Raw genomic sequence first — 19,966 nt, 5'->3', positions numbered from 1 at the left:
GATTAAAGGTGTGCGCCACCATGCCCAGCTCACCATGTGATTTTTTTTTTTATGTGCTATGCTTATATTTTATTTTTTGTATCTTCAAAAGGAGAGGAAGAGGAGGAAGGGGAAATGGAAAAAGGATGAAAAGGAGAGGACAAAAAGAGAAAAAGAGAAGGCAGAAGAGAAATAACAGCCTCAAAGGACCATTCACACAATTCTAGATGCGTGGCAGACCTGGGCAAGGCTGAGGAGACAGAGGGGAAAGGCCAAGAAAGTATTTCTAAAGTAGAGTGTGTGAGTAAGACCTGAGCACAAACTGAGGTAAGAGAGATGAGAGAAAAAACTAAGATAATCTTTCTGATGGTTTATCACCCATAAGTACCCAGGACAGGAAACACAGAGGAGGACCCATGAGGAAGGCAGCTGGAGAGGAAGGTCATTCACTCCTGGACATGCTAAGGCAGAAGTGCTCTCAGAACAGATCGGAGATTCTAGAAGGGTCCAGGAAGCACAGCCAGAGACAGCACCTGGCAGTGAGTCACTGCACATCCTGCTTTAGGTCCTAAAAGGAACAAGGCAAAGGTACTGAGGAGAAAGGTAAGTAGATCAGGATGCCCCAGGGAACACCACCATTTAAGGGACAGTGTTCTGCGGGCAGCTGGGAGGTCAGAACAGAGAGCCAGGAGAGGCAAGGCAGATGCTTTAGCAAGGACTTGAAGGGGCTTGTGCTAGCTAGGAGAGGCAGGGGAGAGCAGGGCCATGCAGAGGAAGAAGCATAGACATGCTAGGGCTACCCGGTGGTCCCACAAGGCTGTGTGCTGTTAGCAGTGGCCAGCTAGCCAGCCTTGACCCAACACTCAATGCAGAGTGCAAACCAGCAGGGAGGCCTGGGCCCTGCAGGGTGTGGGCGGGAAGCAGAGACGCTTCCAGCACTTGAGACCATCGAAAGGGTTTTTGGCATCAGAAGACTTGGGTTCGAACTCCTGACTACTTACTAGACAGTACAGTCTTGAGCAAACTGACTTTCCTAAATACCAGGTTCTTCCAAAAATACAGACTAGGGAGAAAGCCACTTTCCACTCAGAATAAATGCAGATGCTCGGTAACAATTACAGAGCCCTGGCAAGGGGCTGATACGTGGTAGAGTCAGTTACAGCTCCCTGTGAGACTTTGGAGACATATGCTTGACTTGCTGTTTGCTGCTAGCAGAGGAGGGGCAGCTGTCAAACGACATGCCAATCCCTTCCAGCAGAGTTTAGGAGAGAAGCCTAAATATTAGTCATAGGGCCCAGCAACAGATGGAGCCCCACAGAAGCCAACTCTCTGGACTTGCAAGGTGACGGGTGGAAAGAAAATTTACACACAAAAGCTGATTGAAAAATGGCCCCTAGCCAGGAGGTGGTTGCACACGCCTTCAATCCCAGCACTTGGGAGGCAGAGGCAGGTAGATCTCCGAGTTCGAGGCCAGCCTGGTTTACAGATCAAGTTCTAGGACAGCCAGGGCTACACAGAGAAACCCTGTCTCAAAAAGAAAAGGAAAAGAAAAATGGTCACTAAGAACACCATACACAGGCGGGTGTGGTGGCACATGCCTTTAATCCCAGCACTCAGGAGGCAGAGGCAGGCGGATTGATGTGAGTTCAAGGCCAGCCTGGTCTACAAAGCAAGTCCAGGACAGCCAAGGCTACACAGAGAGACCCTGTCTTGAAAAACAAAAACAAACAAACAAACAAAAAGAACACCATACACAGGAGGCTCTAAAACCAAAACTGTGCCAGAAGCTGTGCCCTGGCTGTCGTGAGAACGCAAAAGACAGGAGGAGACACTTGTGTATATTTAGGGACTGTGTCTTTGGGGGGTAAAGGCAATAAATCACTAATGGAGAGGAATCACAGATAAGCCTGCAAAAGCCTCGATGGAGGCAAAGGGTCCCAAATGGCTGTGGGGGAGCAACACCTTGACGAGCTAGCAACACAGAACCCGCAACTGCGGAAGAGAATTGCCACTCGGGGTAGAATAAAAAAGGGTCACTGACACTAGGGAACAGAAGGAGAGAGACACCTTGGGATGGATGCAGCAGGTGTCCTGGTGCTCTGGGAAGAGCGGGGCTCACCATGGTCTCAAGCTCAACCACACAGTCATGAAGTCCAACATGACAGAACTGCAACCCTCACATAGTAAACTATTCATAAATGTGTAATTACTTGGCCAATTATTACTGAATGGTTCAGTCAGTAAACTTCAAATGCATGGCTGGTCCAGTGCTGCACGCCAGGAAACGCTAACATTTAGGAAGCTGAAGCAGGATTGTTAGGTACCGCAGGCCAGCCTGGGCTACACAGCGAGACTCTGTCTCCAGACACTGAGGGCAGGGTGTATGGCACAGGCCTTTACTTCCAGCACTTGGGAGGCAGAAGCAGGTGGATTTCTGTGAGTTTGGGGGGCCAGCCTGGTCTATATAGTGAATTCCAGAAGAGCCAGGGCTATATAGTGAGATCTTGTCTCAAAAACAAAACAAACAAAATCAAAGAGTCTCGTGGCCAGGGGGTGGAACAGTAAGGTGCTTGCATAAGCCCTGGGGTCCAGCCTGGGCACAAAAACAAATAATAACAAAAACTAAAAACATGCAGAAGTGAGTGATGAGATGACCAGTGTAACGGCCACAAAATAACACAGAGCTCGGTGAATAAGGTGGTTAGAAAAAAGTACTGGGGGTAATTCAGCCCAATTTTAATAAAATATTTAAATATATACATATACGGGAGCTGGGGCAATCACTCAGCAACTAAGAGTACATGTTGTGCAAGCCCGGGGCCCTGAGTTCAGATCCCCAGCATGCACAGAGAAAGCCAAGCATGATTGTACGCAAGCCTGTAGCCCCTGCCCTGGGGCAGAAACAGTAAGATCTCTGGGACTTGTGGACTACCGCCTTAGCACCAGCTTCAGTGAGCGACCCTGCCTCAAGGGAACAAAGCAGAGAGTGACCGAGCAGGACACCTGACATCCTCTGACAGCCTCCACACTCACATGCACGGTCACTCAGACACATGTGTGCATACACCACACCACGGATAACTGACAGACACACACAAATATGTCATCTGTGCATATATCTGTGCATGTGTGCGCACATGCTTATATGTATGTGTATGTGTGTGTTCGTGTTTGTGTGTGTGTGCATGTGTGTGTGTGTGTGTGTGTGTGTGTGTGTGTGCGGTCTTCAGAAAGATTGTTGAAAATGGTATAACTATGGTGTTAACAACATTTCTTTCTGACTAATGTTATTTTTTTTTAAACTGTTCTGCGTTGGGTTTTTTGAAAGAAGATCTTCCTAGGATGGCTTTGAACTGTTGATTCCCTGATGCAACTTCCCAAGTGCTGGGATTTCCAGCTGAAAGCACCTTCCTAGTATGATCATTTTTCTCTGGGGGAAAGGGATAGAGGAACAGCATCCCATGTGGCCCAAGCTAGCCTCAAACTTTGCATGCAGGGAGGGAGGACCTTGATTTTTCCTGCCTCACCTTCAAGTGCTTGAGAAGAAGGGCATGTACCTCCACACCTGGCTATTTGTTTCTTTATTCTTTTATAATCATTAATTATTTTTTGTAGTTAGCATCTTTTTTACTTTTGTAACTCAAAAACAAATTTTCATTTCAAAAATAGGAAAAAAAAAGACTGAAAGCCACAAAAGACGAAGATCCACAGCCAAATAAAAACCACAACCGTATGTGAAACATGCCACTTTCCCAGATGGCCTGTTGGACACAGGTCCTGGAAGGGTTAAGTACCCTAAAATTAACAGGCTAATTGTGCATCTAGCAGCAAATATGCATTATGCTATTGGACTTTCACGTTTCCACTGGAGGGGCTGGAGAGAGGGCTCAGTGGTTAAGAGTCCTTGCTGATCTTATAAAAGGCCTGGGTTTGATTCCCGGAAGCCACGTGGTAGCTCACAACCATCCTTGACTCCACAACCCAATACCCTCTTCTGGCCTCTGTACGCACCAAGCACACACGCAGTGCACAGACATGCATGCAGGCCAAACACTAAGTCTTAAAATTAACAACAAAAGAACCACCACAACAAAACCCAATAAATACTCTCACTTTGTAGCCTGGGATAGCCTTGAACTCCAGATCTTCTTGCCTCAGTCTCTCCAAATGCTCACTTTTAAAGGAAATTAACAATAGGGATTGTCTGGGGTTTTTTTTTTTTTTAAGATTTATTTATTATCATGTATGCAGTGCTCTGCCTGCATGTACAACTGAAGGCCAGAAGGTATCAGATCACATTATAGATGGTTGTGAGCCACCCTGTGGTTGCTGGGAATTGAACTCAGGACCTCTGGAGGAGCAGTCAGTGTCCTTAACCTCTGAGCCATCTCTCCAGCCCGATTGTCTGGTTTTTAAAAAGATTATTAACATACTCTAGTTTTCCTTCTTATGAACAGGCTCCTTTCTTTCTCCCTCTGCCCTCCCTCCCTCCCTCCCTCCCTCTCTCCCTCCCTCCCTCCCTCTCCCTCTCTTCCTTCCTCCCCCCTCCCTCCCTCTCTTCCGTCCTTCCTGTTGCTTTTCTGTCAAGGTTTCATGAAGCCCAGCCTGGCCTCGAACTCAATATGTAGCTGAGACTGGCCTTGAATTCCCAATCTCCCAGCTCCTCCTCCCCAGTGCCAGGATTACAGGCATCTGCTACCACACCCAGCTGGTCACACAGTCTTTCAAGCTAGACTTCTTTGATTCTATCCAATGTTTTCCAATTCCTTATCTAAAAATGATATCAGCAGGTTACCTTTTTTCATCAACCTATGAGTAAGTCATAATTACTCAGCCAGGCGTGGTACCTTTGATCCTAGCAATCGAGGAGGGAGAGGCAGGCAGGTCTCTGTGAGTTCGAGGCCAGTCTGGTCTAAAAAGTGAGTCCAGGACAAGCCAAGGCTACACAGAGAAACCCTGTCTCGAAGAAAAAACTCCCCCAAAAGCGTTTGCCTCTTATTGCTCTCTCTTGGCCATATAGGATGCTATGCCTGTCATGGCAAGCGTATGCTTGGTTGTCCTGGGGCAGATGGGGATGTGAGAGGTCACGTGTGACCTAAGATGGAGGCAGGAGCCGCGCCTCCGAACACATGCAGGGCGCCTTGGCGTGTGTTCTGGAATCCATAGAGGAAAAGGTACTGGAAGGGTTACAAAAAAAGAAAGAAAGAAAGAAAGAAAGAAAGAAAGAAAGAAAGAAAGAAAAGAAAGAAAAGAAACAGCAAAAGCTTAAGCTCATCGTCATGAAAACCTGCTTTATTACCAGACGCGGAAGGAAGACCAAAGGCGGCGAGCCGCTGGCTCCTGTGTGGTAGCCGGAGCCCAGAGAGGCTGTGGGGTGGGGTGGGGTGGGGTGGGGTGGGGTGGGGTGGGGGAGCAGGTTTGGAGGACTCAGATGAAGGTGATGAGCTTTCACTGGAGCATGACGGTTATTCAAGCACAGCTGTCTGGAGGTGTGTTTTCCACTCAGGTTAGGTCTGGCAGGAGGGGACAGAACCAGAAGCCAGCGGAGGGCGGTGGAGAAAGGAGGCCCAGGGCTGGTTAAGATCACAACTGCGTGGCTGAGACGAGGCCTTTGGGTGGAAGCCAACCTCCAAAGAGCAAGCACAAGACAAGGAGACTGCCAAGGGCTCGCCAATGATTTCAGGTCCATGTGAATCGACTGCCAAAACACTCACATTTTCCCCTAGCATAAATATCACAAATAAAGATACTGAGATGATTTTGCTAATTTTATCTGACGACAGGACAGATAAATGTGTCATATGCTAGACATGGCTGCTCATGTCTACCATCCTAGCACTGGGGAGGCTGAGACAAGACTACGAGCAGAAGGTCAAATCCAGCCTGGGCAACAGAGAGACCTGCCTAAGAAACAAAGTCAAAAACAATAAAAATAAACCCTAGATTATTAGGTTTACCCCGCCTCCCTCACCTCCCCACCCTCCACAAAAGTACCAATAAACACAGGAGAGCTGGTTGGTCTCACCAGGAGAAACACCATTCAAAATACAAACCAGGGCCAGGGTGGTGGACATCTCTACCTTCAGCACACAGGAGGCAGAGGCAGGAAAGTGTCTACAAGTTCAAGGTCCGTCTATCTACTTAGCCAATTCCACGCCAGCTAATGATACATGAAGAGACCATGTTTCCAAAGGGGAGAGGGGAGGGAATTACAAATCAAGCTGGACTTTGGAGGAGAATTCTTAATTAAATAATAATAATAATAATAATAATAATAATAATAATAATAATAATAATAATAATAAATGTAACCAACAAAATAAACTTAGAATGAAATATATCTCCTTAAACCACGTTCTGATATGCGTGCTCTTCCTGACAGAGGGGAGAAGCTATCCAGTGACTGGCACAGGCTTGGTGACTACTGCTTAGCAAAAAGCACGCCACTAACGACTTGCATTCCTACAACTGGGAAGTCGCGTGTGCGCTGATACACAACTCTGCAAGATGTCTGTCGCAGTGTTTACAACAGCTGCAACTCAGAAATCCTTCTTAATGACCCCAGTGACCAACTCAGAGTTTTGCCAAAGATGTGGGTAAAAAGCCAGGAAAAATATTGCCCGAACTGTTTTACTCCAACCTAAACTAGAACCAACAGGATCTCGTCAGGCTGGTCGAACTGACTGGACGCTGCAATTATTCAGCGTTCTGCTCACTCTCAGACAGAAAGTCATCAACTGTGTGGCTAGAGAGTGGCTTAATCTGTTTATCTTCTAAGGCTTTTCCTAAAAAATAAAGCCGTACATAAGTGAGGGGAAAATGCACTTTTGTAGCCCAAGTCTCAATCTTTTATTTATACAAAATATTGTCCAATCTGGGCATGGTGGTGCATGCCTTCAATCTCAGCATTCAGGTAGGTTTCTGTGAGTTCAAGGTTTATACAGTGAGACCCTGATTTAAAAAAAAAAAGTGTGGTAGTGTATACCTTTAACCTAAGCACTAAGAAGGCAGAGGTAGGGATCTCTGAGCTTGAGGCCAATCTGTCTACAAAGTGAGTTCCAGGACACCCAGGGCTACACGGAGAAACCCTGTATCCAAAAACTATAAAATTAAGCTAATTAATTAATGAATAAGTAATAACAACTTATAAAAAGTGTCACAAATAAGTAAAAATATTTTTTATGACAACCTATGTGTCAGGGAAGAAAGAAACAGCTTGACCCATGAGAACAGCCTTAGATTAGGGAGCTATCAACAGCAGTCAATAAAATAAATTCCAAATATTCAAAGAATTAAATCTGAGAGAAAAATTTTTTAAAAGGGAAACATGGTTATCTGTTCTTTAAAAGAAAGACTGAGTTTTCTAAAAATATACAAATCAGAAGCAGAGTGTGGAGGTACAAACCTTTAATCCCAGTCTAGGGAGACAGTGGCAGGAGGAGCTCTGTGAGTTTGAGGCCAGCCTGGCTCACATGGTAAATTCCAGGACAGTCAGGGCTATGCACAAAGACTCTGTCTCAAAAAACAAAATAAGGGCTGGAGAGATGGCTCAGTGGTTAAGAGCACTGCCTGCTCTTCCAAAGGTCCTGAGTTCAATTCCTAGCAACCACATGGTGGCTCACAACCATCAATAATGTGATCTGATGCCCTCTTCTGGCCTGCAGGTGTACATGCAGACAGAACACTGTATACATAATAATAAATACATCTTTAAAAAATAATAATAATAAATCCTAAAAGATTTAGGGGCTGGAAAGATGGCTCAGTGTTTGGCTCAGTGGTTATGAGCACTTTCTACTCTTCAAGAGGACCCAGGTTCAATTCTAAGCACACATATGGTAACTCACAACCATCCCCAACTCCAGTGCCAGGGGATCTGATGCCCTCCCCTGACCTCTGAAGGCACCAGGCATACACATGCTGCACTGACATAAGTGTAGGCAAAACATTCATACACATAAAATAAAGCAAAGAAAACACACACGCGCACACACCCTACAGAGGAAAAGATGTGTGGCTTGGAATACTAATACCTATCTGAACTGAGAATTTACCCAAGAAAAAGCAAAAATAAGGACTACAACATGTAAAAACAAAATGTTCAACTTCACTAACATTTAAAGAAATACAAATTAAAGCAAAATGCCACTTTCAAGCTGGATGTGGTGGCACAGGCCTTTAATCCAGCACAGGAGGCAGAAGCAGGCAGATCTCTGTGCGTTCAAGGCCAGCCTGCTCTACAAAGTGAGTCCAGGACAGCCAAGGCTACACAGAAAAACCCTGCCTGGAAAACAAACAAACAATTCCACTTTCAGCCTCAGACTAGCACAGATTTTCTTAAATGACAAAATATTACGGCAAAATTAATGTGAGAAAGCAAAACAGCATCGTACATCATGGCTTAAGGTGCGAATTGGTACACCCCATCTAAAAATGCAATTAGCATCTGATAATGAGCCATAAAAGATCGCACCCTTTGATGTGGCAATCCATTTCTAGGAACCCTGAGAAGATGATGGAAACTGAGGGGGGAAAAGATGCTCACTATGGTAATATGGATAATACTAAAAACTTTGAAGGAAATCTAAAATAACAAAAATTTGGAATTATTTAACTAACTCATGGTATGCTCAAAAGATAAACAGCATAATGCCATTAAAAACTATCTTCATAGCTGGGCATAGTGGCACATGTCTTTAATCCCAGCACTTAAAGCAGAGGCTATATAGTAAAGCCCTGTCTCAAAGAACCATAAATAAATAAATAAATAAATAAATAAATAAATAAATAATCTAATTTTTTAAAAGATTTATTTATTATCATGTATACAGTGTTGTCTGTGTGTACACCTGCAGGCCAGAAGAGGGCATCAGGTTACATTATAGATGGCTATGAGCCACCATGTGGTTGCTGGGAATTGAACTCAGGACCTTCAGAAGAGCAGGCAGTGCTCTTAACCACTGAGCCATCTCTCCAGCCAAATCTAATTTTTTAAATGTCTTCACAAAGTATTCTTGGAGCTGGAGATGTAGCTCACTTGGCAGAGTGGACTCACCTAGCGCGCGCGCGCGCGCGCGCGTGCACACGCACACACACACACACACACACACACACACACACACACACACACACACACAGCCTGGGTTTCACCATCAGCACGGCAAAAGCCTTTGACGGTGGAGGCAGGAGAATGAGGAGTTCAACCTCACCCTTGGCTACATAGAGAGTTTGAGGCTGGCCTGGGCTACATGTGACTTGGCCTCAAAATAACAACAACAACAAAAAAACAAACTTGAAAGTCATACGGAATGTTCTGTAAGGTAAAGTCACATGACAAAGTTCAAAATTATGTTCATGTCAGATTGTAACGCTTTCAATGTGATGGAGTACGCATTACGTTTCCATCCTGTCCCCGCCTGCTCTGCGTGCGCGGTCACAAGGGCACACCTGGCTTTTCTCTGAATTTGGAGAGTCTACGTGGGGTGACCGCCCCTAAAACCCGGGTTATGCAGTACAAAAGCAATCTGTTCTCTGTGCCAACAGATTCGTCATTCTCCAGAAGAAGTCTGGGTGGGGTTCACTCTTGAGCAACTGCAGGTGACTCCCTCAAAGGAGGTAACGAAGGGAATGGAAAACCAGCCATTTCCCCCCAGAGAACAAAGGCAGAGCCAACAAAGTGTGTGTGACTGTATATGGACGTGTGAACACAGTTTCCAGGCTGGAAAGGAATATCCTAAAATACTGGCAGCAGTTTTCTTTTCTTTTTCTGGTTTTCTTGGTGGTTTTTTGTTTGGTTGGTTTATTTTTTGTTTGTTTTATTTTGGTTTTGGTTTGTTTGGTTTTGGTTTTTCTTTTTCTTTCTTTCTTTTCTTTCTTTCTTTTTTTTTTTTTTTTTTTTTTGGTTTTTGGTTTTGGTTTTTCAAGACAGAGTTTCTCTGTGTAGCCTTGACTCCCTTTGTAGACCAGGCTGGCCTCGAACTCACAGCTAGTGTAACGTACGCTCTTTTAAAAGTGCTCTTTCCAAATATATTACAATATTCACTGCAGTCAAGTCCTGTTATAAATGGGGGTGCGGGGGAGTGCTATAGGAGAACAAAATGGAGTCTGCAGCAAAAGCAATCACACTAGAGGTGCAGAGGCCACGTTCCCTAGAGAGGAGCCTGGGGAATGTAACACCCTGTGGGGACGTAGGCAGTCCAGGCATTCGGGGACTATGAGGAAACGCTGAATGGAAGAAACCAATGCAGTACACATCCCAAGGAAAGAAAAGACGCAGACGCTCGAGCAGGGAGGGTGGGGAAGGAGGTCGTTAGAGCAAGAATCACCGTTCCTGTCTCTCCCCACTCACCAGCCATTACAGCTGCTGACCGTTGAGCTGGCTCAAAAGGACATTTCCCCCGGCCACTCTCAAGTTTTTCAACCTGCTGGAAACTGGACACATCCTACAGACCAGAAAGGTGGGGAGGGGGAGGGGAGGGCAGGTGGTTTAGGGGTTATAGGACAAGGTGCATGGTGAGAATTAAACATCAGATCAAATGAAGGGAAAGCCGTCTCTATCCATATCCCACTCACCCCACCCCCACTCCCATAGTCGGTTACCTTACTCCTGATTCCTCTACCCACTCATTTCTTTTCTCTGTTTTGCTCTTCTTTGCCCTCGGGCCTGTCCTCCACACTTGCCCATGAAAACATACCCAGCACAGACCTAGGAAATACCACGGAAGCTGGGCACAGACCCGTCCTCTGAAATTCGGGGGTTTGTAACTGCCCTACAAGATGTGCTATGGCCAAAGAGATGGAAGGAAGGAAGCAGACAGCCTTTGGCGGGCTGGAGGAGCTCCGAGGAAGGGCAAAGAAAAGTGTAACTCTGTGAGAACCAGCCGAAGCCTTGGGGAAAACAGAGCATCTTTCTCAACCAACTCCCACCTAAGGATGGGGAGCGGGCCAGGTTCCACATCCAAGCAGAGAAGGAAACTGTGAAGTCGGTGGAAGTATGAGCCAAAGCTCAGCTCACGATCTGAGGGTGTGTCAGATAAGTCTCTTCTCCTTCCAGGGTCCTCCAGAGGGGTGGGAGGTAACACACATAAGCGTCCCACCAGGGCCAGTCACAAGTGGCCTCAGCCTAGCGCACGGCACTAAAGAGAGTTTCAGGATGACATCTACAAGTGGAAGTGAAGGATGGTTTCACACTAGGACCCAGAGAAACGTTCCTGTAGTTGGTTTCAAGTCAAAGCTACAGCATGGGCACGCCAGGCATGCTGGCTCTGGCTCCCGAGCTCAAGCGGACACACTGTGGCTGCGGCTTAAATTGCTCCGATGGTAGTCAGGGCTATGACACAAAGACGTGTGCCCTTGAGCTTAATGCTGCTACTGGACTACACGCGTCACTTCCCTCTTTGCTTCAGATGACGGACAAGGTTTGAGTTTCTGAGACAATTCTTTAACAAGGCTGTGGAGATGAGGTGTAATCTCATGGGCTCCACTAAGGGAGGTACCGGATCAAACGAGCCTTTTGGGATGGAAGACCTCACAGAAGCACAGTGTGGTAGAGAGAACATCCTTGTCTGAGGAGAACGATGGTGGCTGTGTAACTACCGAGGTGCTCAGGCAGTTAGCACCTACTGTGGCTGCACTTCTCCTGTCTCACCTGAGCTACTCCTTGCCCTAGGCTGAATAGCTCCAGCCCTAATTTACCTCCATACTTACCTTACACCAATCTTCCAGAATCACACACATACACACACACACACCCCACCACCACCACCACCACCACCACTACCACCATTGCCTGGAGTACAAAGTCTAATCCTACCTACCTACTTTCTATTACTCCCCAATTTTTCTTTGATCTATCCAAACAAATCACTTATTATTCCTGGAAAATAAGCTGTTTTCCCATCTCCACACCTAAAAGTGCTCCCTTTCATTTCTTCCAATTCACCAAAGGAAAAAATGGATGGGCCTTTTCCTGGTCCCCATGCACGACAATCTCTATGTATCAAATGGCCATGTTCAATTCATTTCCTTGAACTATTCCATTCCTCGGCCCTTGAAACTCTAACTTCCCTTTCTCCTATTTGATAATTGTTTCTTTAGCTCCTTCTTTTTCCAGGGCCACCGTGTATATCCTTGGGATCTATCTGCAGCCTTTCTAGCATATTATTTAAATAGCCCTCTCATTCTTCCATTTCCAGCCTCTCTATGTAAAACCATTGAGACTCCCTAATGAGCCCCACATCCTCCAAACCTGAATCCATATTTCCATTGACTACTGGGCTTTCTCAGTGTTTACCTGTCCGCTTCTTTTTTTTTTTTTTTTTTTTTTTTGGATTAATTTACTTGTTTATTATATATACAGTGCTCTACCTGCATGTACACCTGCAGGCCAGAAGAGGGCATCAGATCTCATGATAGATGGTTGTGAGCCACCATGTGGTTGCTGGGAATTGAACTCAGGACCTCTGGAGCAGCAGTCAGTGCCCTTATCCCCTGAGCTATCTCTCCAGCCCGTACCTGTCCGCTTCTTAAAACTCAACATGCCACGACCAGCTCCCTCTCAGTTTTCCCCAGAGGCATAATCTTATCATCTAACCTTTGAGAAACTGAGCCACCCATTAACAGATAAGGGTCTGATTATCCTCTGTTCAAAATGGCCCTGCGCCGGGGTGTGTGTAAAAATGGAAGGTGGTCAGGATGATTCTGTCTGTCTGTCTGTGGGGGTTCTTTGTCACACCGTCACCATGTCAGCAGACAGCCTCCTATCAGCTGTGGTCAAGGCAAATCCCTAAAGCTGGAATCTGGGCACGGATAGGACGGTTCTCCCTGAGCACTGATGTTGGGTGCTTTGCCCTTTGGCTTTGCCTGAGAAAAATAAACAGAAGGCTTATAAAGGATCTCTCCCAGGTAGGGGAGGAAAAAAAAAGATTCTCTGAGATGCATGAACCATGTCATATGCCACAAGAGACTGAAGCCAGATGGGGTCCCCTGGGTTACATGGTGGCCACACAGACAGCATTGTAGAACAATCTAGACCAACCCAAGTTCCAATATTGGCCCTGCCTCTGCCAGCTATATAACCTTAGCCACGGCATCAAATTTCCCTGAATATCAGTTTCCTTGCTTATAAAATAGAAATAAATATCATACCTGAGCAGCATGATGTGGTAATAAAATTAAACTTAATCGTGAACGTAAGCCTGCAACAGAGTGGTTGGCCACGGCTGTTCCGGTGGCCTAGTATTTTTCTCTATTAATGGCTGGAGTTCCATTAACAAGTCACATTAAAATAATTCTCTTCTGGGGGGCTGGAGAGATAGCTCAACAATTAAGAGCACTGTCTGCTCTTGCAGAGGACCTGAGTTCAGTTCCCAACAACCACATACATGGTGACTCACAACCATCTATACTGGAATCTGATGCCCTCTTCTGGCCTGCAGTGTACATGCAGATAGGGCACTCATACATAAAATAAGTAAATCTTGTAAAAAATTTTTTTTCTTCTAATGTGTGATGGAAGCTGGCACTGAAAGACTTGCTAAAACTGGTAGATCCGGGGCTTCCTAAGGCACCTCACTTTGCTTCACTTCTCATCACTTCACAGTCATCAATGAATGAGTTGTGTCCAGATCAAAGATTTTCAGGGAACAGTTAGCTGCAGTGTTGACATCAATACTTAAGGAGGTTCTGCACTAAGGGTAAAGCAAGGATATAACCACACAGAATACGACAGGTAAGAGTGGCAAAGGCTGTTCAAAAAGTTTACAGAGCAGGCTTGGGGCGGAGCCTGGAGGGCTAACAGAGCTAACCTGTTAGCTCCGCAGAACGGCCCCTCAGTTCGCGAGCCTGTTAGAGAGAGGGCTTCCGAGAAAACGCTGAAGTGGTGAGAAGAAGTGGCTGGGCGCCGAACCCTGGCTTCGCTCTTCACTGCCGACATCTCTCAAGAATAGATGGGGGCCCAGGTCACACAGGCATGGCCAGAACATTTTTGATCTGGGTCCTCTGGTTAGGACTCACTAGGGTCCCAACTCAGAGATCCAAGGAAGACGGAAAAGTCCAGGAAGATGAGCTGGGATCATCACACTGTGCATAGGCTATGACTGTGATAGCTATCCTCTGAGATTGCTATGCTTGAGCAGCCCGGGGGTGGGGGCAGGGTGGGTGGGGGAGACGGTGGGGGGAGGGATAGCCTTGCTACATGTGGGGGTGTGGTGGGAACTATAAAGAATTAAACCCTCAATACTGGCTGATGGAACACAGAGGTTTTCAAATACCTTCCAGAACTGATAAAGCTTCCTAGGCTGAAAGAATCATCCAGACTTTTATTAAGAGCATGTGGAAAGAATCCACCAAGGCCAACTAACTAAGCCTGAGAAAAACCCTGGTGATTGACTGATCCATAAACCAGAGACGGGAGGGTGCTCTCAAACAGAGGTTTTAGGGCACGTATATTATATCTAGGCCCAAGTGGGGTCGCTGTATCAGTGCAGACTGTAGAACAGTCTAGTCGATGTCTGCAATTCAGGGTCAGAGCAAGAAATAAACACGTTTCACACCGTTGTGCCACGTAGCAGCGCTCAGTCACGAATCTGCTGCCAGAAGACCAGTGATGACGACCACTGTCCAATTAACAGAGGAAGGTGAGAGTTCCACACTTCTAGTTATGACGAGCTAGCCTAGACATCATCACGAACATAGTCATACCAAGACTGCCTGGGTCTGAGGGTGGGAAAGGCCCGCAGGCCTTCACTAATAAACAAGATGGAGAAGAAAATGCGGTTACCAGGATGGCTCACCCCAAAGGCGAGACCCAGAGCCCAGAGCCAGCTGGTACCACATTACAGGGTGGTGACATCAGATGTCAAGAGAGTCACACCCCATAGAGAATGGGGTTGGCAGAGGGTGCCAGACGATGATGAGCCGTGCTGTGGGAGAAGAGAGCTCGGGCTGTTCTGATAAAGGAACAGGCTCCAGCTGCTGGGCCAAAGCACTTTCTGGGCAAAGAAACATGAATGTCTGACCTTCTGAGACATCTCTTGGATTTGTCCGATTCCCGGGCCAACCAACAACCCTGACCCCACTCACTCTCTCACTACGTCTTGTTACTCTTAGCATCCTTTACCCTCTACAGACAAGCTCCCTTTCCCACTCCACTTGCCCTCCCTTGGTAGCAGGCAAAGGCTCCACCCTATGAGGGCATCTTCTACCTGCCCTTCCCCCACCCCCCACCCCCTGGTACTTATCCTACATCATGGTTGTCTTAACCGTGCCCAATATGATCACTCACAAAGTACCCTTCCCACCCTCCCACCCACCACCCCAAGTAACTCACACCGCTGCAGGCTCCCTCTCCCTCTCCTTCTCCCCCTGTCACTCACAATAACCCCGCACTTCGGATCAAAGGCGAAGGTGCCACAAGTGAGGAGGTGAGAAGCATTGGCAATGGCGAGAATCTGGATAAAATTGTGACATTCATCCTGCGGGGAGGGTCAGAGATGGGTAAGAGAGAATCAGAGGCAGATGGGGGGACAGGGGAGTACAGGGGATGGGAAGTGTTAGATCCTCGCCTGGGGAGCACTAGTGGGGTCTGACCCAACCTCAGGGCTGGGCTAGGGTCTCCACAGATGCTCACAACAGGGTGCAGGCTTACACCTACCTCTTTCTTGCCTTTCTTCCTACAGTTCTGTCTGTGAGTCTCGGGCACCGTCCAGTCGATCTGAGAAAGAAGAAAAGCTCTTTTCCCCAAGTTCCCTTCCCCCATGTACACTGAGGCCAGGGGAAAAGAAACAGTTGTACACACTTCAACAATCTGGAAAGTTCTAAGATTCCTCACTTCTTCTGAAATGGAAGCTGCCACCTCCCCTCCCCCTCCCCATCCCTAGCCCCGCCACTAATGAACAAAATCAACTGGGAAGTCAAAACCACATTTTAATTTTTGAGACAGGGTCTCAGGCCAACCAGGCTGGCCTCATACTCTTCATAGGGCAGAGGATGGCCTTGATCCTCCTGTGTCTACCTCCCCAGTTCTGGGATGACAGGTATACACCACCACACCAGACTTTTATGTGGTACTGGAGACCCAACGCAGGGCTTTGTCCATTCTGGGCCAACACTTTACCTGGTCAGCAGATTCCCAACCCCAAACCACATTTAAAGAAATAGAATATATCAGGATTTGTCACTATATGTCAATGCTGTCCCAAGGAAAGTCTCTGTCCGGACACATTTACGCTTTTTTTTTTTTAATTGTATATGAGTACTTTATCATCAGATCACATTATAGATGGCTGTGAGCCACCATGTGGTTGCTGGGATTTGAACTCAGGACCTCTGGAAGAGCAGGCAGTGTTCTTAACCACTGAGCCATCTCTCCAGCCCCGCATTTATGCTCTTGGGCACTGTGTCATAGTACTGGTAACATGGTGAAAACAGTTTACAGAATCCTCTCCCAGGGTAAATCACCATCCTCGAGATACCACTGCCCACCGCCACCTGAAACGTGTCACTGAAACGTGTCACTGTATCCTTTCCCTGCCGTTATGCCCCCCTCCATAGCCTCCCCCATCATCATGTCTCCCCATCACAGCCAACACAGGTGAGGGGACCCCCCTTCCCGTCAGCTCCTCCCTGACTGACAAAGGTTTTACACTCTGCCCCCAGCTTCCAGTCCATTCAGTGAGGGCCTTAGCCACACCCACCACTGTAGCTCACAGAAAAAAAAAAACACTCCGCGCTACCCCCCAGCCCCCCATAACTCACGCTGCCGCGAGCTCCCTCTGTCCTTCTGCTCCATCTCATCGTTAGTTATTCTGAAACTCTCCCACTTACAGCCCACGGACTGATGGATTTAAACGTATGCTATGGACTCTGGGTCACCCCCACTGGCATCTCTCACCCTGCGGGGTCTTTCTCCCGTGAAGGGCAGGGTCAGAGCGAAGATGCTGTCCCGAGCACCGACGTAAAGTGTGTGAGAAGCAGGATCCACAAGCAGAGTAGAGTAGTTGTACGTGCGTGGGGCAGCAAACCGGGTGAGATAGGAGTCAGCCTCTGGCAAGAAGAGAAGAGGACAGAGGAGAGTGACATCAGCCATCCCTCCAGAGACGCCAGGTCCCCAAAGGGGCTGATTTTGTTGTCTTCCAAGGACTGTTCATCTGGCAGCCAACAAGAGGGAAAACCCAGAACCTTCCCGACAAGCTAACCATCTTCCTGTCCCTAGTGGAAAATAGCTGAAGAGGCCAGAGTGGGTAGCCCATGGTCCAGTCAGGCATGCTTTTTCTATAAAAAGAACACTTTAAAAAAAAATAATTGCACAAATATTAAAATCCGTCACTTCTACTCATAGCAATGTGATACATAACTTTCCTGTTGTACCACTGCCTCCTTTTGAGATAGACTCTTATTATATGGCCCAAGCTGGCCTTGAACTCAAAATACTCCTGCCTCAGCTTCCTGACAGCTGGGATTAAAGGTGTGGACCACCATACCGGATACTCCCTTACTAACACACTTGGAGTCCGCATCCTCCCTCACCCTTACCCCATTCTACCCAAAGCTACAGTGGGATGGATATGCGCTTCTGAAATAGGCCATCCTGCATTTAAACGTGGCTCCTCCACTTACCAGCTGTGTGCGTGCACACGTCAGTAACTCGCCCTCCTAGAGCCTCCTCTTCCTCCCGTGTATAAACACCACCATCCAGGGGTGTTGGGAGACTTAAAAGGAGGAACAAGTGAGCGTGCCCCCCATCCCACAAGTGGCCACATCCTTCCCTCCTTCCTTAGCATGAGTTTGACTTAGACGCAAACTGGACACATTATCAGCATCCAAATCACTTAACGATTTGAAGTTCATAAGAACCCTGTGTGAATTCACCTTTGCTCAGTCTCCGGTTCTGAAGACCGAAGCCTTGCACCAGCACACCCAGATTCCAGCTCCCAGCCCATTTCACTGTTAGGTGTGCCTGGTGGGTGTGAGCCCCGTCCACCCCACCCTTCCACGCCCCCACTCAGCTCCAATATACCCTTCCTATTCTCATGCGTGGTATAAGCTCTGAAGTGTGGACACTCCACTTATGTTGCGTCCTCTGCTCTGTCTTGCCATCCAGGCCTCTCTGGATTCCCAGAGGTCAATAAAGACGGGCATCTGTAACTCTCCTTGTGGTGTATATAGGTTGAGCACAAACGGAGACTCCGCAGGCTCTGATCCCAACTCTGCCTTCTGAGCTCATAGCATCCTTAGATGTCGTTTGGCCTAAGCATAAGCTCTAAGTTACTGTGACCCAGTTGTGAGTTCTAGTTTCACTTGTGCCCACTGAGAAGAAAACAAGTCCCACGACACACTCATGTCCACTTCAGCAAAGAGTATTTAAACCGTGAATGCCATTTTACATCCCTTGACATCTTCCATGTCTTCATAAAGCACCTCAGCCCTATCCTGCTTTAAAAAAATATATATATATATAATGTTTCTTTTTAATTATTATTTTATGTATTTGTGTCTTTATATGTGCACATGTGAGTACAAATAACAACAAAATCCTGTTCCCTTGGAGCTGGAGTGGCAGGCGGTTGTAAGCCACCAACACAGGTGCTGGGAACAGAACTCGGATCTCCTGAAAAAGCAGCCCAGGGCTCTTAACAACTGAGCCTCCCCTCCGGCCCCCTCCACTGCTTTTTGTGAAGAACTCTGAGTCGGCTCATTGAAGTGTTTTTCTAGCACTCAAAGTAGGGAATGGGCAGAGGGAGCAGCGAGCAGTCAGGAAATGAAAGTTAAAGTGAGTTGATAACAGAGAGATAGGAAGGATAGCTCCAGAGGCGGTATGGGAAGCGGGCTGGAAAGATCTGGGTCTGGATGGAGGCGGGAGGGCCTTTGAAAGGACGGTGGGGAAATGAAGCTCAAAAGACTGAAATTCTGGGCTCAGGATCAGGGTGGGTCTTGATGGCCCACAAGAAAGAGAGAGAGAGAGAGAGAGAGAGAGAGAGAGAGAGAGAGAGAGAGAGAGAGAGAGAGAGAGAGAGAGAGAAAGGTTAGGGAATAGCACGGGCTTAGAAATGAAGAGATGGGTGTGGGTCTATGTGTGAGAAACAGGAATAAAGGACCGAAACGGACAACCTTGGGCAAACCCTGGGCCTCAGTATCCAGGTATGCAAGGTTAGGGGATGCACCCTGTTGAAAAAAGGGGGGAGCTTCAGGAGCACCCCGGTTGTGTCTAGGGAGCTGAGATGCGAGGACGGGTTGGGGGTGGGATAGGTGGATGGCGTGGGGTGGAATGGCATGAGACGGAGAGGGACCTGGTAGAGGTCTCAGTCTTGGTCCCAGAGAGGTGTGCACGGTGCAGACGGGCCCTAGATGCTGCCGCTGGGGTTAGCAGGGCAGGTGGGTGTGGGCACCTGCTGGCAAGGGCTGGGCACTGGGCAAAGGGCTGAGGACAAGGGTTCCTGAGTCTTACCGGAGATGGGCAGCGAGGTTCTGGGCACAGAGCGGGGGACGCGGCCGCACACCGGGGCGCCCAGCATCGCCAGCAGCAGCAGCACCGGCGGCGGCGGGAAGGGCGAGCCCGGAGGCGGCCGGGGGCCCGGGCGGGGCCGCTCGGCCCTAGCCAGCATCTCTGGCTCCGCCTGGTGCTGGGTGGGGCGCGTCCGGCAGCCTAAGCTCAGCACCGCTACAGCGCAGGCCTCGGTCCCACTCGGGTCCCCTCGGACGAGCTCGGCCGGCAGCAGAGAGATGAAACACAACCCGATTCCACCCCCTCACGAAGAAGCCAATGGAGAACCAGTTTCTTCCTATAACCAATCAAGATTGAGTGGAGGAGGGACGAGGGCGAGAGGCCCAACCCAAGTGGAGGCGGAGCTAGGCCAGGTGCAGGTGTGAGTTTCTTCCTCAGAAGGATGGAGATGTGCTTTAGTCCTGGAGTCACCATTGAGTTGAGTGTAGTCGCTCCAAATCTCCAAATATCTATCTCTCTACTACAAGGAACAATTATGCAATACTA

At 47.8% G+C, this 19,966-nt stretch overlaps 1 protein-coding gene across 1 annotated transcript in view; it reads right to left on the bottom strand.

Moving 5' to 3' along the window:
- Positions 1 to 19,701, bottom strand: part of SEMA4F (ssemaphorin 4F) — a 32,218-nt gene extending 12,517 nt beyond the window's left edge. The window contains exons 1-5 of the mRNA XM_084765375.1: positions 19,424 to 19,701; positions 16,871 to 17,022; positions 15,632 to 15,691; positions 15,354 to 15,452; positions 10,328 to 10,421 (exon numbers count right to left, since the gene is read on the bottom strand). Of these exons, the coding sequence (XP_084621501.1) occupies positions 10,328 to 10,421; positions 15,354 to 15,452; positions 15,632 to 15,691; positions 16,871 to 17,022; positions 19,424 to 19,580 (562 nt within the window). The 5' untranslated portion in view covers positions 19,581 to 19,701. The remainder of the gene's footprint in view (positions 1 to 10,327; positions 10,422 to 15,353; positions 15,453 to 15,631; positions 15,692 to 16,870; positions 17,023 to 19,423) is intronic.
- Positions 19,702 to 19,966: the final 265 nt, after the last annotated feature.

This window comes from Acomys minous, assembly GCF_964271855.1.
Source record: "Acomys minous genome assembly, chromosome: 17".
In the NCBI taxonomy this organism is placed as follows: Eukaryota; Metazoa; Chordata; class Mammalia; order Rodentia; family Muridae; genus Acomys; species Acomys minous.
The sequence above is the reverse complement of the archived record's forward strand: the minus strand, read 5'-3'. Positions and strand labels throughout refer to the sequence as shown.